At 39.1% G+C, this 15554-nt stretch overlaps 1 protein-coding gene across 1 annotated transcript; it reads right to left on the bottom strand.

Moving 5' to 3' along the window:
• Positions 1-333: 333 nt before the first annotated feature.
• LOC149906857 (uncharacterized) lies at positions 334-15350 on the bottom strand. Its single transcript, XM_090103838.1, has 17 exons — positions 14398-15350; positions 14042-14081; positions 13930-13962; positions 13814-13840; positions 13216-13403; positions 9685-9831; positions 8759-8961; positions 8073-8179; positions 5664-5776; positions 5252-5348; positions 4395-4507; positions 4118-4195; positions 3615-3737; positions 2496-2639; positions 1624-1838; positions 897-1026; positions 334-510 (listed from the first exon to the last, which is right to left on the bottom strand). The coding sequence occupies exons 1-17, from the start codon at positions 15313-15315 to the stop codon at positions 334-336; spliced, it is 2853 nt and encodes a 950-aa protein (XP_089959964.1). The 5' UTR covers positions 15316-15350.
• Between the last annotated feature and the right edge of the window lie 204 nt (positions 15351-15554).

Below are 15554 nucleotides of genomic sequence, written 5' to 3'. Positions count from 1 at the left end.
TTTATGTTGCAATAGTCAAGAGTAGTTGTTAAGCTCATCTATCAGATAAAATTAAATATAATGTGTGAAGATATAAGCCAAAAATAAGAAGCACATGTGTGACTTTACGTGTAGATTACGTCTCGCTCGGTCTCTTACCCGAGTCAGGCAATTACCTGACTTTTGTATTGCCATTCTGGAGTTTATACAACGCATTTCTACTATCCCTACTATATTATAAAAGCGCAAGTAGCTTTGTCTGTTGGTCTTTACTTCATCCCTAACCTACTTATTTGATGTAATTTGGTAAAAAATATCGGATATTTTTTTCTAGAAATCCTACGGAAACTGAAACTATTTTCCTTTACAATGCGAGTAAAGCCACGGGAGGAAAGCTAGTGTTACAGTAAATGGTAGTCTCCTACTTTGATCGCCAGCTCCAAGGTCCAGGGTCGGTACATCATCAGGCACCTTCGCGTTCACCTCGTTGCATTCGATGCACGGCTGCAACTCGTCTGCCATCATATACAGCTGGGGAGATAATTTATTGTAATAAAATTAGGAATTACAATTCGATTAGTCGAACATCGATAAATGAAAGTCCTGGATGTCCAAAATGGATTTCAATTATTTATCGATTTGTTAAGAAATTTTTGTAAAAATTAAATTTATGTCCGATTGTTGTATAAACTATCCACTGAAATTAGCACCTTCAAAATTAATCTTATTTCGTGGCTGTAACGCTCATAAGAAAACTCTGCCTCATACACATTTGGGCAGAGTTTTGCTGCCCAAATATTAATATGTATTAACTATAGTTGACCGCGCGGTCGCGGCTTCAAGCCGTTGGTCTCAACTGCTTGAAGCCGCCCGTGTACGGCCGTCCTAAGACAGATTATTTTTAAAACTAAACTCACCCGTCCATCAGTCCCATACCCAGTATACCGTTTAGTGGGCACACTGTGTTCAGTTTCCCGCGCTTGTTCCCGCCGCGTGCAGCCTGTGACCAGTGTGTGGGACCCGCCGCACCAGCGGTGGCAGATGTGCCTATAGACATACATACATTTTGTACTGGGAAGTATAGTAGTGGGAACTGGGAAGGGTATGAAATGAGGCAGATATAGTAAAATTTTTGATATGTCGTTTTATTAAACAAATCTAGTTAAATAAAGAATGATTGATTCAGTAAGAAAAATCACTATCGCTATCGCAAGTTGGGTTAGATTTAAAAAAAACTAAATTTTATAGCATTCAAATAACTAAATATCACTAAGTATTTTAAGTAAAAATGTATTCCGTATTTCGTGGTATTCCTGGTGATTTCGTCAAACCTTTGATATGCTCATTTTTAATTGAGAGCTTGAGAGTTGAACAGAACTTGGAATCTAATTGACTTGGCGACTATTTGGGTATACTATTGGTTTGTATATATATCCATATTATTAACTGCTACGTATCTAACGTAGCCGACGACATTGCCGTAGTATTTTGTTTTTTATCTATTTATCGATGTTAACGGAAGGGCTAGTATCTCACAGTGCGAACGAATGGGTGAACTATGTTCACCCTGGTAAAGCGTCTCACTAAGAGCTCTTAATATATTACCCATTCTATCTATCTATAGTCTCTCCCTCCCCAACTCACCGATCATCCGGCCGCTCAGCCGGCATCCACTCCTTCAGACACACCTCCCCCTTATTCTCCCCCTCCCCCTCGCCCCTCTCCCCCGTCACTAGCGCCCGCAATGCGGGTAGTTTGGGCGGCGCGCCGTGTGTGACGTCACGCGGCGACATGAGCGCGGGCGCTCCACACGCCGCACATGAAGCGCCAGTGGCGAGCTTGCGCTTTATTACCGCCGCCTGCGTGCAATAAATATAGACATCCATTTATTTGACCCCAAAACCAAAATACAATCCGTATACGCAACCTTAAAAGCAAGTGCTTGATTAAAAGCACCCACCTAAAGGCTCCCATAATTTCTGATTCATTCGCATCAAAATATTTTTCTCTATCCTCAAAGCCTCAAAAAATCCTATCAACGTAATTGTAATATATACCTAGATAAACAAAAAAAATTTTTTTTTCTTCAAAACCTTTTTATAAAAGCAATACCATTATTCATAAAAACATGACCGAGACATCTAAGAGTTCAAACACACGAACGGCAAGTTGCGAACGGCAGAGGCTACTTCAGCCGTTGCCACATATCGACGGCTGCCGTCGTTATTTACAAACACTTTCCTCGCTACAGACCACAAAAAAAACACATTTATGCAAATAAAAATTATTAAAGTGAAACTTTTATTACATCGTCTCTTCACTTTTTGGTCTGTGTAGCGCATGTCGCGTGTATCGCGGCTGCCGAGTAGGTATACCTACTCGGCAGCCGACCGTCACGCGACATGCGCTACACAAAGCAGTGTTCGGAACCGTTCGAACAGTTTCACTTTTACCGTGGTTTCATAAAACCACACAGTATTTTTTTTATTTTAAAACAACATTCCCACATCACTCACATTAGGCTCCCCCAGCACTGCAGCCAGCACCTGCAGCCTCTGTTGCAGCAGCCGCAGCTCCTTCTGCAGCTCGTCTCGAGCTGATAACAGGTCAATAATCTCCGACTTGCCGTCTGTTATCTTGTTCAGGTCTTTTATGGCCGTCTGTAATGAAGTATTCTCTAGAAGACAACTATTTGTAAAATCTTAACATTTTTTAAATCTTATGTATAGGATTAAAACAAATTTTGTGTTAAATTTTGTTAAACTAGATTTAATGAAAAAATGGGAAAAGTATAATGAAAATAAAAATGAGAGTGTCCATTGTCACTGAAATAAAGAATAAGAATTATTAATTTATTAATAATAATAAATATTAATTAATTAATAATTATTTATTTATTATTATTACCAACACAACATTCGACATTCAAAAACAGCAAACAAACGCACAGACGAACGTCAAAGTAAGATCGCACAGATTGACATAAAATGTGGGTAATTACCCACATTTCGACATGCGCCTCCCCCGGGGCGCTAATAATAATAATCAGTAAATTTTTTAGCAGATAACAATGCCAAAACAATGAAAATTTTAAAATAAATTAGATCTAGCAAAGATAGATAGCGAAAGAAACATATTTCTAATCTTATGACTGGCCGGTTGGCTTGGTTGGTCTCTGCCTTTCAAGTCTCTGGTCGTGGGTTCGATTTCCAACGAAACAATTAATATTTGTGTGATGAACATAGATATTTGCTCTGTGTCTGAGTGTTAATTATCTATATAAGTATTTAATTAAAATTATATACATATATGTATGTTTATCAGCCATCTGGTTTCCATAACACAAGCGAAAGCTTAGAATGGGATCAGATCGTGCCGTGTGTGAAAAGTGTATCGAAATATTTATTATTATTTATCTATACTAATATTTTAAAGCTGAAGAGTTTGTTTGTTTGTTTGAACGCGCTAATCTCGGGAACTATTGGTCCGATTTGAAAAATTCTTTCGGTGGATAGCCCATTTATCGAGGAAGGCTATAGGCTATATATCATCACCCTAAGACCAACAGGAGCAATGCGGGTGAAACCGCGGGGCACAGCTAGTCAGTTAATAAATTGACGAGGAAATAGCCGTACCATCCACACATTATCCTGCCTCTGAAACTTATCGTGACAAACAGCAAGTCGTCTCTCGAGATCAGCTCGAACTGTCGCAAATTCAGACTCTGTGAGCAGACCAGCCAGGCGGGAGGTGTCCGCCTGCAGATAAAATACTGGGGTTTGAATCTTGATATAAAATTAAGCTTAACTGATTGAGAAAAATTTTATAGCACTTAAAATAAATTAGGTTTTTTTAAATAGAAAAATTTTTATCACCGTCATTACTTATGCGAAACATTTTTAACGCGGGTTCAAAATTTTCGAATTCCTGCCTCGTGACTGACTTTTTATCTATTCTTAAAAAATCTGATTAACATAAGTGTTGCTTTTCTAGTATTACAAATTTTAGGTATTTAACTTTTCGCCACATCCTATTCATATGGTATTGAAATATTATGTAATGATAATATTTTATCTACTATCAAAAAGAAATTATTTCATGTTGTACCAATTTCGCTATTTAATTCAGTTTATATCACCTTATCTCTCAATCCGTCGACTACTTCATCGCGATCGGCCTTTTGCTCTCGAAGCATCTCCACGCATTCAACTAGACTCTGTAAACGAAAAAAATGCAAAAATTACTAGCTCTTTGTTTTTTTTTTAATATTTATGTGAAAAAAGATAGAAGTATCATTTTAATAACAGACATTTTGCTCTTTTCAAATTATTTCTTGGACGGATAAGTTTTATCCAAGCATTGCAAAATCGGCCCTTAAAATACTACTTTCTTACTACTTAATAATGCAAACTAACATGTAACTCATTAGCCAATTGTGTTTGGAAGTTAGTGAGCGAGCGGTGCGCGTGGAGCGTTGTGTCCAACTCTGTTACTAGATCTTGGTATCTCTCTGTTAATTCTGTCACCGCTATAAAGTGAAATTATTCGTTAAAGAATATTCTACTTATATATATGTAATTATATAAAACTCAAAGGTGACTGATATAGTGATCTATCAACGCACAGCCCAAACCACTGGACGTATCGGGCTGAAATTTGGCATGCAGGTAGATGTTAGGACATAGGCATCCGCTAAGAAAGGATTTCCCGAAATTCTTGCGGGAACGGGGAAAAACGGGGATGCACGTACAAAGTCGTGGGCGGAAGCTAGTAATAGATAAAGTCATAATTAATATGTCTTTCTGTGACTTAAATTCGTTTTTCACAATCACGGTTGTTCACTAAAGTTATGCAGTAAATACAGCACTTTATATGAGTCCCAGTTGAAATAACTTGCTAGTCTAGCAAGTGCTTGATTTCAACTTATCGTAATAGCTCTAAGTTAGATTTTTAAAATATTCAGAACTAAGTTATATCACAGACACAGTTATATGCAAGCTAATCACACACTATGGAAAAAAATAATGTATATGACGATGAAATTTTTCAGCAATACAATATCCGTGTCACAATGTTAGTTACCATACTCCTCCAAAACGGCTGGACCGATTCTCATGAAATTTTCTGTGCATATCGGGTAAGCCTGAGAATCGGCCAACATCTATTTTAAATTCATACCCCTAAGTGATTAGAGTAAGGCAGAACAACGTTTGCCGGGACAGCTACATAGTAATAATTAAAAACATATTTTACAAGTCTACAATCGTATTACCAGCAGTTTCAGCATTATTGTTAACACTCTCGAGTAGTGTGAGACCGCTCTTGAGATCGGCTCGCATTTGCACCATTTGCTCGCGGAAACTTTGCATCTGAAAAAACAATCAAAATCAAATCAAATTATTTTCAGCCTCCATACAAAATGTTTAAAAATTTAAAACAGTATTATTTCCACTGTGGACAACCGTAAATTCCTTATATATTCTACCAGCGGTCCGCCCCGGCTTCGCCCGTGGTACATATTTCGCAATAAAAGGTAGCCTATGTTCTTTCTCAGGGTCTAAAGATTGTCTGTTCCAAATTTCATCAAAATCGGTTGAGAGGTTTAAGCGGGAAAGCGTAACAGACAGACAGAGTTACTTTCGCATTTATAATATTATTAGGGATAGCAATTGTATAAAAATTACCTGTGTGGCCAACCCGGCATCGAACCCATGCAATTGCTCCGCGTAGTCCGTCGCTAGAGAGTGTAGCGTTGATATGCGCGAGTCCAATGATAGAGCTATGTCTAGCTTATCAGCTAGAGAAGGAATATACAATAAAATATTTAATAATATATTTAAAATAATTTGGAAAATCCAAAAGTGCACGCCTCATAATTTTTTTTCAATAAATATTTATTAATTATTATTTTTGTTTATTTAATAACAATTAAACCACATCGAATCAGACCCTGAAAAATGAAAGGGTTCTATTCCTGAGCATACTCAAGCGTAAGAGAAAAAAAAAGACTCGATTAGTAAAGTATTTCGGTCGCTATCGTGTTAACAAGAAAAAGGATCCGCACATACAGACACACGGACGTCCAAGACAGAACTTTTTTAAACTGTTTTTTAACTAGTTTAAATAACAAAAATGACATCACAAATATCATGAACGTTAAAAATAGTGTTTTTTCTTAATATGTGTGTGTATGTATTATCTTACACTAGCGACCCGCCCCGGCTTCGCACGGGTGCAATGCTGATACTAAATACACTACAGAAAAATTGTGAACGTTGTATAGGTATAAAAATATAGCGGCCCGCTCCGGCCTCCGGCATCGCACGGGTATAAAATACATAGCCGGGCGGCCGCAAACGCTACGTCCCGCAATTTTTAAATCTGTAATATCTTCGAAAATATTCACTTAAATCATACGGTGTAAAGGGCCATATAGATCTATATTAAATGAACAATGTATCCATGGTATTTAATTGGTTAAGGATTAATGCTGTATTGGTTAAAATCGCTTCTAAAATTAGCCATTATTTGTCGTAAAAAGTAAATGCCAAAAAACAGTTATTGTGGGTTATCCATAAGGCCAAGCGCGCACCACGATTTTAATTTTTGCGACACGATTTCAAAATCGCGCTGTAGAAAATCGCAGAGAGTACGGTGCGCGCACAGCGATAATTTAATAGTGATCATTACTCACTTCATCATTGATTTCGTACAAGTTGCTTGTCTTTATTTACTACTTCGGAGGATAAGAAAAAAAAAAGAAAATTCGTCAATATTGGACTCATCCTTTTACAGCAGATAGAATTGTCAATGGTTTCTTTTATCAGAAATACAATGAACTTCGGATGTATCCCAAAAAATTCTTTGGCTATTATAGAATAAAAATTCCGCCAAAAGGCCGCCCATTGTGCTTTTTTATTATTTTTTATTATTGTAACCTTTATGTACTTAGTTATATTTTGTTTCTTGCACAATAAAGTGTTAAATAAATAAATTCAAACTTTTGACAGATTACTGAGCTTATGTTTACCAAACAGTACCTACCTATACAACTACGATGTTTACTGTTGGACAGACGAAACACAAGTGAAGTGCCGGCCGAGCCCGAGTGTGCGATTTTATGATCGCAGTGCGCGCGGTACCATACAATTTCATATTCTGCATTTGATTTTCGCGACAATCGCGTCGCGAGCAGTCGCAGCAAAATGTGACAAATCACAATTTTAAAATCGCTGTGATTATTTAATCGCATGTGCGCGCATTGTCATAGTAACTCATACGTTGTATTTCTGCGATAAAATAATCACGCTGCAGAAAGTCGTGGTGCGCGCTAGCTCTAAGAGATAGACATATACCATCGCGGACTTTTCTGTAGACCTTTTCAATGTGTATAATACTTAGTACATTATTTTGATAAAACTCGTAGGGTTCAGCCTGCGTTTGCAATGTAAGCGGAATAAATGTAATTTTTTACGACATCACATTAGAAACCTCAAAAATAACAGTACTTCTCCACTACTTAATGGATCTTATTATACATATAAACCTTCCTCTTGAATCACTCTATCTATTAAAAAAAACCGCATCAAAATCCGTTGCGTAGTTTCAAAGATTTAAGCGTACAAAGGGACATAGGGACAGGGAAAGCGACTTTGTTTTATACTATGTAGTGAAGTGCAATGTATGATACATAAAGACATTTTAAGTTTGAAAAATCAGATGTTTTGCGCGAAGTGACAGTAGTACCCACCTCAACGCTTCGCTTATGAGGCGTGCAAAATGGTAGTGTAGTTTTCTGTGATGGATTAAATAAAAAAAAATTAAAGGTTTGAGCATAATATTCGTTTTTCGTTTGGTTCGGAATCGTTATTCCATTTCGTGTAAAAGTTATTAAGTAAAGAAATGAACATGGATTTATAGATGTTATTAATTATTAAAAATGAATATATTAATTGTCATTTATTTTATGTCTCATTAATTGCTGCATATTTATCTTTTATTATTATATCCAATTCTGACTGCATTAGTACATTGACAACTAATATTATGTAAAAGAAAAACCATCTTCTTTGATATATTCGTTACTTTCTTACCAACACTTTTAGCAGTGTACAAAGCATTGTCTGCACTCGCCGTCGCTTTATTCGTCATCGTGTTCATAGCTTTGATTAGTTCCTCTCGCAATTCGTGTATGGAGTCTCTGACAATATTAATAGCATTTATTCTTCGAAGATTCACGTGCAATAACCAAATTAACAAATCATAGTTTATAATTCGATATTTATTAGAATAATTCTATAAAAAAACACATCAAAATCCGTTCCGCAGTTTTGAAGATCTAAGCATAGAATAGGTATTAGGGACAGTGGAAACCGACTTTCCGTTCTACTTTGCAGTGATTTTACAAGTCAATATTACCACCAGTCTTATTTCTACGCGTACACAAAATCGAAATGGGTTCACGAGTCACGACTCGACATAAATCAATAATGACTATTCGCCAATACTTATAAATTTACATGAATAAAAAGTAAAAAAAAAAAAAATTGGTTGTCTGTAAAGTCGGTTTACTGACGATAGCTGTTAAACGTGACAACGTCTTAAGACCGATTGTGCTTCTTTGTCGCTCGTTCCGCGCTCTCGCTTGCACTTCAAGCCTTACATGGAACGCCTCAGAGCGAGGTAACGCCGCATGAGTCATGTTTTTTCGTGCGTGCAGCCGGCTCTATCGAATTATAAGACGTTGTCACGTCAAAAAATCAAATCAAAATAAACTCACGCCATCTCATCATGAGTGACAGCATCCGCATCAGACGACGTCTTAGAAGACGATGGTTTCCTCATTATAGACATGGACGGTCTTGGCATAGATGCCGTGGACATTCGTGACATGAGCCGCGTCATGCCCGTCGCCTCTGAGGGCTTGGCTGATGGGTCGATCAGTACTGACTTGCGAGCTGATGATGGCCGCGATTTTAGCGCCTGGAGCGAAATAGACGTCAAAAATGACAAATAAAATAGGACAATTGTAAAGGACGTTGTGTAGGGTAGGAGATGGAAAATTTAAAGCTACTTAGGGACTGAAGGAAATGAAAAGATTAACATAAAGCACTACTCTAAAAAATAAATTTTTATTTTTTGTGTAGTTCAATCCGCTAATTTCAGGTAGGTATTATTGTTTCGAATGAACACCAATTTTCAGCGGAGGAAAGTTGGTTTTTCCATCGCCAAATCGACTGCCACGTGTGCAAAGTTTCTAATTAGAATAAACAATTGGGTAAAGCTAGAAATTGAAACGTAAGGAAACGAAAGTAAATATTATTTTTATAGATTTTTGTTGTGCGCGTTAAAATATTTTTTTTTCAATATAGGCTAAACCTGTTGTGCTCTTTCTCTTTAATTAAAATATTGTATATTCTTATTTGTACGTACGTGTGGTGCACAATAGGTAAATATTTTTGAAGTGAAACTTCTTTATCGGGGTTGGAAAAAAATTGAGTGTAACATTTTTTCGTTACGCGTGACATTTTTCCGTTACGCGCCATCTTTTTCTTATCCCTACCACGCGTGATTCGACGTATTTCTGTAAAGTTATATAGTAAATTATTTTTTGAAAATAAGGTCATAAAGAAGTTTCACTTCTTACGTGTGTAAACTAGTACACGCACACATTTTTTTTTATTTGATTTTTGATAAACTAACAGCAGCCGCCTCAGCCTCCGCCGCAGCTCTTTTCTGTTCCACCTCCTGCAGCAAGTTGTCCAGATCGTCGGGCTCCGCCCCCGCGATGGCGAGCAGGAGCCCCGTCATGCGGCTGATCGCTTGCTCTGCGGCGAGCACTCGGGCGTCCACCTGAACACGTTATAGCTTGGGAATATCATCCATTTGGTGCAAATCACTAAATTTTTGTTCAGTAAACCGCTTGATATGGTTCCCCGAAACATTATATTGCATATTATATAAATATAGTTAATAGTTAATAAAGCTACACTACCACTCACTCACTGACTGACATCGGTTTTCTCGGAAACTACGGGGAAAGTGGGGGGGATTTTGACGTGATCGTGTAGAGGTGCGCCGAGTGACCAGAGGAAAAATATAGCGATCTCGATCACCTTCGAATACCAAGTGGACCCCTGGTGGTGCGCCAAAACGGTGGCACTTGGAGGGGGGTGTCTGAACGAAAAATGCTCGGAACTGGTGGCGATTACCAGGGGTGGTGGAAAAATGGGGATTTTCGCGAAAACAAGATGGCCGCCGTACTTTGCCAAAATCGCCGTTTATGAATCCTTACGTCTCAAATTCGGCACACGTGCTCTGTTCGAGCCGGCGAATCGATCGGTGCCCCGTTCGAGTGGCTCCGGGCTCCCGTTTCCGACTTTCATACATTGGAAAATCCAACGGCCTGCGGAAACGGTGCGAGTTGGGTGGGGGGTGTCGGAACTAAAAATGATCACCACCCTGGGACGCTACCAGGGAGCCATAGTGGGACGCTCGATTTTGGAATTTTCCCATTTTTGGCGCAAACATAAAAACGTAAATTTAGACGAGGTGGCGCAACGGAGAAATACACCAATAATGCATTCGTACTCGCCCAGCTCCCAGGATATCCAGAAAAATACGAAATCTTAAACTTTCCCTCATCTCTCGAAGACGGTCAACGGCCCGCGCAAACGGTAGCAGCTACATCTGGGGTGCTCGAACTAAACTTGGAGTAGACCTCGAGCAATTACCACAGATAGTGAAAAAAATTCAAAATGGCGGAAAAAATGGCCGCCGCCATACAATTTCTAAAACGGCCACCGCTGGGCCGATCGCGCTGAAACTTGGCACAGGGGCTTTAATCGAGCCGCACATTAAGGTGGGATACTCATCATCGAGTTTCCATCGCTGGTTTCCGAGTTTCATACAACGCGAAATTCGACGGCTCTCCGAAACGGCGCCAGATAGGTGGGGGGTGTAGAACTAAAAAATGATGAGGAACATGGGGCGCTACCGGGGCAATCGAGAAATTTCAAATTGGACGCAATTTTTTTTTCAAAAATGGCCAATTTTTCAAAGCAAGATGGTGGCGCCGGTTACTTTACGATCGGTCTGAAAATTGATTTATGTGCTCTAATCGGCCAGATTTACAAAACTGCATACTCAGAATTTCTCTCCGACCCTCGGTTTCCATTTTCCATACATCACGAAATTCAACGGCTCTCTGAACCGGTTGCAGGTAGGTCGGGGTCGCCGAAGTAAAAAATGCTTCAAAACCTGGTCCGCTTCCAGGCATATAAAAATTTTTGGTAAAAAGCGAAATTTTTTTTTTTCGAAAATTTTGTATGGAAATTTCCATAGTAGGAAGGGTAATTGAATAGCAACGGCAAAAGACGGCGCCGCGGGCTGCTTGCTGCCCGCGCACTGCGCAACCTCGAAGGTCGACAGCCTCCCGGAGTAGAAAATATTTATTAACTTTTGAACTACCGCACGAGCCAAGCGAGCGAAGCGAGCGAATCACGGCAGCGGCTGACGTAAATATTCAAATAGGTAGCGAGGAGCGAAGCGACGAGCGAGTTAGGTAAACTTTTGAACTACCGCACTAGCCAAGCGAGCGAAGCGAGCAAGTCACGTCAGCAGCCGGCGTAAATATTCAAAGAAGTAGCGAGGAGCGAAGCGACGAGCGAGTTAGGTTAACTTTTGAACTACTGCACTAGCCAAGCGAGCGAAGCGAGCAAGTCACGTCAGCGGCCGGCGTAAATATTCAAAGAAGTAGCGAGGAGCGAAGCGACGAGCGATTTAGGTTAACTTTTGAACTACTGCACTAGCCAAGCGAGCGAAGCGAGCAAGTCACGTCAGCAGCCGGCGTAAATATTCAAAGAAGTAGCGAGGAGCGAAGCGACGAGCCAGTTAGGTTAACTTTTGAACTACCGCACTAGCCGAGCGAGCGAAGCGAGCAAGTCACGTCAGCAGCCGGCGTAAATATTCAAAGAAGTAGCGAGGAGCGAAGCGACGAGCCATTTAGGTTAACTTTTGAACTACCGCACTAGCCAAGCGAGCGAAGCGAGCAAGTCACGTCAGCGGCCGGCGTAAATATTGAAATAGGTAGCGAGGAGCGAAGCGACGAGCGTGTTAAGTAAACTCTTAAACAGTTTATTATGAAAAGTCACTGCCCGTTATCGATTAGACACCTCAAAATGATGAAACAGTTTCGACTGACTGTAGAATCGCTGTTAGCAGATGTAACAAATGGACAGGAAATTCAAATGCATTTTCAAATGACTGAAGATTTCTGCCCTGGGATGAGCCGCGAGCTGCTTGCAGCTCGCGCACCACGCACCCTCGAAGGTGGGCAGCCTCCCGAAGTAGAAAATACTTGAATGGAGAATTTATAAGCATTACCGACTGAATGTAGAATCGCTGTTAGCAGATGTAACAAATGGACAGGAAATTCGAATGCATTTCCAAATGACTGCCCTATTGCTTCAACCCAGAGGCTAGAGAGGCTCGCGGGCTGCTTGCAGCCCGCGCACCACGCACCCTCGAAGGTGGGCAGCCTCCCGAAGTAGAAAATACTTGAATGGAGAATTTATAAGCATTACCGACTGACTGTAGAATCGCTGTTAGCAGATGTAACAAATGGACAGGAAATTCGAATGCATTTTCAAATGACTGCCCTATTGCTTCAACCCAGAGGCAAAAGAGGCTCGCGGGCTGCTTGCAGCCCGCGCACCACGCACCCTCGAAGGTCGACAGCATTTCAAAATAGAAAATATTTGAATTGGGAATTTATAAGCACTTCCGATTGACTGTGGAATCGCTGTTGGCAAATAATAACAAATTGACGGGGGATTTTGATGCATTTTCAAATGACTGCCCTATTGCTTCAACCCAGGGGCAAAAGGGGCTCGCGGGCTGCTTGCAGCCCGCGCACAACGCACCAGCTAGTTATATAAATATAGTTAAAAGATTATTGTATTGTTAATCGTCACATGTACTTTAGCTGTGATAGAGAGGGGATCCATGTATTTGTATATATGTAATTGTAAAATAAACTACTCTTACAGTCAACTCTCGTTAATTCGAACCTGTGATAATTCCAATTTCTGTATAATTTCAAGTTACCTAATCCATGTTAATTCTTGGAATAAACTTATTTCATGAAGTTTTTCGTCGGTAGATACTGGTACACATAATATTATATTACCTAATTATAAATACTTGATGACACAAGTCGCTTGTCATTTTGCCCACCTGCATTGCCCTCATGGTATCTTGCAAAGACGCACTGCCTCTGGCCAGCTCGCTCCTGAGCGTTTCATTGTCGGGCAGTTTCAAAGGCATGGGCGGAGCTACTAGATCCTTTAGTTCTTTTACCGCTGACTCCAAGAGCGCGAATTGAGACTGTGTTACTACTTCGATGCTTCCACGGGAATATGTTTCTAGTGACAATAATCATCGTAATGTTGTACAAATATTTTATATTATATATTATATAAGTACTAGCTGTGCTCCGCGGATTTACCCGCAGTGCTCCGCTCCTGTTGGTCTTAGCGAGATGGTATATAGCATATAGCCTTCATCGATAAATGGGCTATCCAACACAGAATTAAATTTTCAAGTCGGACCAGTAGTTCGTGAGATTAGCGCGTTCAAACAAACAAACTCTTCAGCTTTATAATATAAGTACAGATTACCCATTTTAAGAATAAAACTTTCTGTATCGATAAATTTTGAATCGTGGCAGATTAGACAAAAGCAAATGGGTATCAATGAGTACCTACTTCCTAATTAAGTCATAGATATTATGGAACTATTGCTGTAGCAAATAAAAATACTTAAACCAACTCACCAGGACGTGTTGTTGGACCTTTTTCCACTGTAATTTAAATGAAAAATGAATAAGTAACAATATTCCATATTTGAATATTCGAATCAATTTTGTATTATAAATCAATTGCATCTTACCAATAAGAACTTTTTCTTTGCCACGTTTTTCCTCTAAAAATAAATTTATTCTTATTAACGAATACACATAAGTCATAACAAATAATAGAACATGAAAAATAAAAATAAAGACCTGAAATTGCAATACTTGTTTCGGAGGGAATAGCTCTTTTCTGAAAAAAAAAAAACCATATTTTTTTTTGTGAGAGCAGGCCTTGAGCAGGCAAAGGAGCTGGCTGGATATATTTAAATTAATAATAATATGTACATATTGTATTTTTTTGTTTTAATTTCGAAAGTACTAATTGATTTTATTCTATTCTATTTCCTTTGCTTTTTTCAAAATGCGTTTAAATATATGTATAACTGTTTCTACTACTTGATAGTTTTAAGAGGTCAATGATTCCGAAATATTATTTAAAACTGTTTAAAGACTACTTCTAAAATTGTTCGTAATTATTATTTAGACAATATTATCGCAATGCTTACCTTCTCTCTTGGCGACTTTTCCGCTTTTTCTTTGTCCCTTAAAGCTTTCTCCATCTTCTCCTTTTCTTTCTGTGCTAACTTTTCAGCCTTCTCCTTTTCTTTTTGGCTGAGCTTTTCAGCTTTTTCTTTTTCCTTTAGACCCAGTTTTTCTGCCTTTTCCTGTTCTTTTAGCGCTTGTCTTCCAGCCTTCTCTTGTTCCTTTTGTGCTTGCTTCTCTGCCTTTTCTTGTTCTTTTTGAGACAGTTTTTCAGCCTTCTCCTTTTCTTTTTGGCTCATCTTTTCAGCCTTTTCTTGTTCCTTTTGCGAGAGCTTCTCAGCTTTTTCTCTTTCCTTTTGACTCATCTTTTCAGCCTTTTCCTGTTCCTTTTGGGACAGCTTCTCAGCCTTTTCTTTTTCCTTTTGAGTCATCTTTTGGGCTTTTTCTTGTTCCTTTTGGGAAAGCTTCTCGGCCTTTTCTTTTTCCTTTTGGCTCATCTTTTGGGCTTTCTCTTGTTCTCTCTGCGCTTGTCGTTCCGCTTTTTCTTTTTCTTTACGTTCTAGTTTCTCAAGCTTCTCTTGCTCTTTCAGTGTCAATTTTTGAGCCTTTTGTTTCTCTTTCAACGCAGCTCTCTCTGCCCTATCTTTTTCCCTCTCTTCTATTTCTTTTGCCTTTTGAGCAAGTTCTTCCGCCTTCTCTTTTTCCCTTTGTTCTCTCACCTTCTTCGACTCTCTCTCTTGAATACCACTCATCCGCCCCTTTGGTGATCTGGGGCTTGGAGAAGAACTTCCAGACTCTTCCATTATCTTCTCTTTCTTTACCTTTTGTCGCGGTGGAGCTATATCGGTATATCTAATTTCCACTCGTTGTTCCAGTAGCCGCTGTTGACGGGCCAGTATATGCAATACCATTTGTAATACTTTGAAATTGATGACGTTCATCTACAATCAAATTTGTATTACTTAGTTTATTATTTTAATTATTTATTTAAAACAAAAATATGTTATCGTTTTATGTTGCTTGTTATATAAGTTGCATAAACCCATTTTAGAATCGGTGCGTATAAACGTACAATGAACTATTATAGTCAATTCACTTCTGATATTAGTCACGATTTAGACCTCGGCATCAATATTTAATGGGTTGGAAACAACTTATTATGTGCGCATTAAAGTTTAGA

This window comes from Colias eurytheme, chromosome 7, assembly GCF_061535395.1.
Source record: "Colias eurytheme isolate Ceu_HAF_F1 chromosome 7, ilColEury1 Martin Lab GWU primary, whole genome shotgun sequence".
NCBI classification, from domain to species: Eukaryota; Metazoa; Arthropoda; class Insecta; order Lepidoptera; family Pieridae; genus Colias; species Colias eurytheme.
This window is presented reverse-complemented; position numbering and strand designations above follow the sequence as displayed.

Coding starts and splice junctions, on each gene's coding strand:
- LOC149906857 (XM_090103838.1), bottom strand. CDS start 15,315: ATGAACGTCATCAATTTCAAAGTATTACAAATGGTATTGCATATACTG. Junction 9,832..13,215: donor ATACCATGAGGGCAATGCAG/GTGGGCAAAATG, acceptor TAACGTGTTCAG/GTGGACGCCCGAGTGCTCGC. Junction 1,839..2,495: donor CAGTGCTGGGGGAGCCTAAT/GTGAGTGATGTG, acceptor TATTGCACGCAG/GCGGCGGTAATAAAGCGCAA.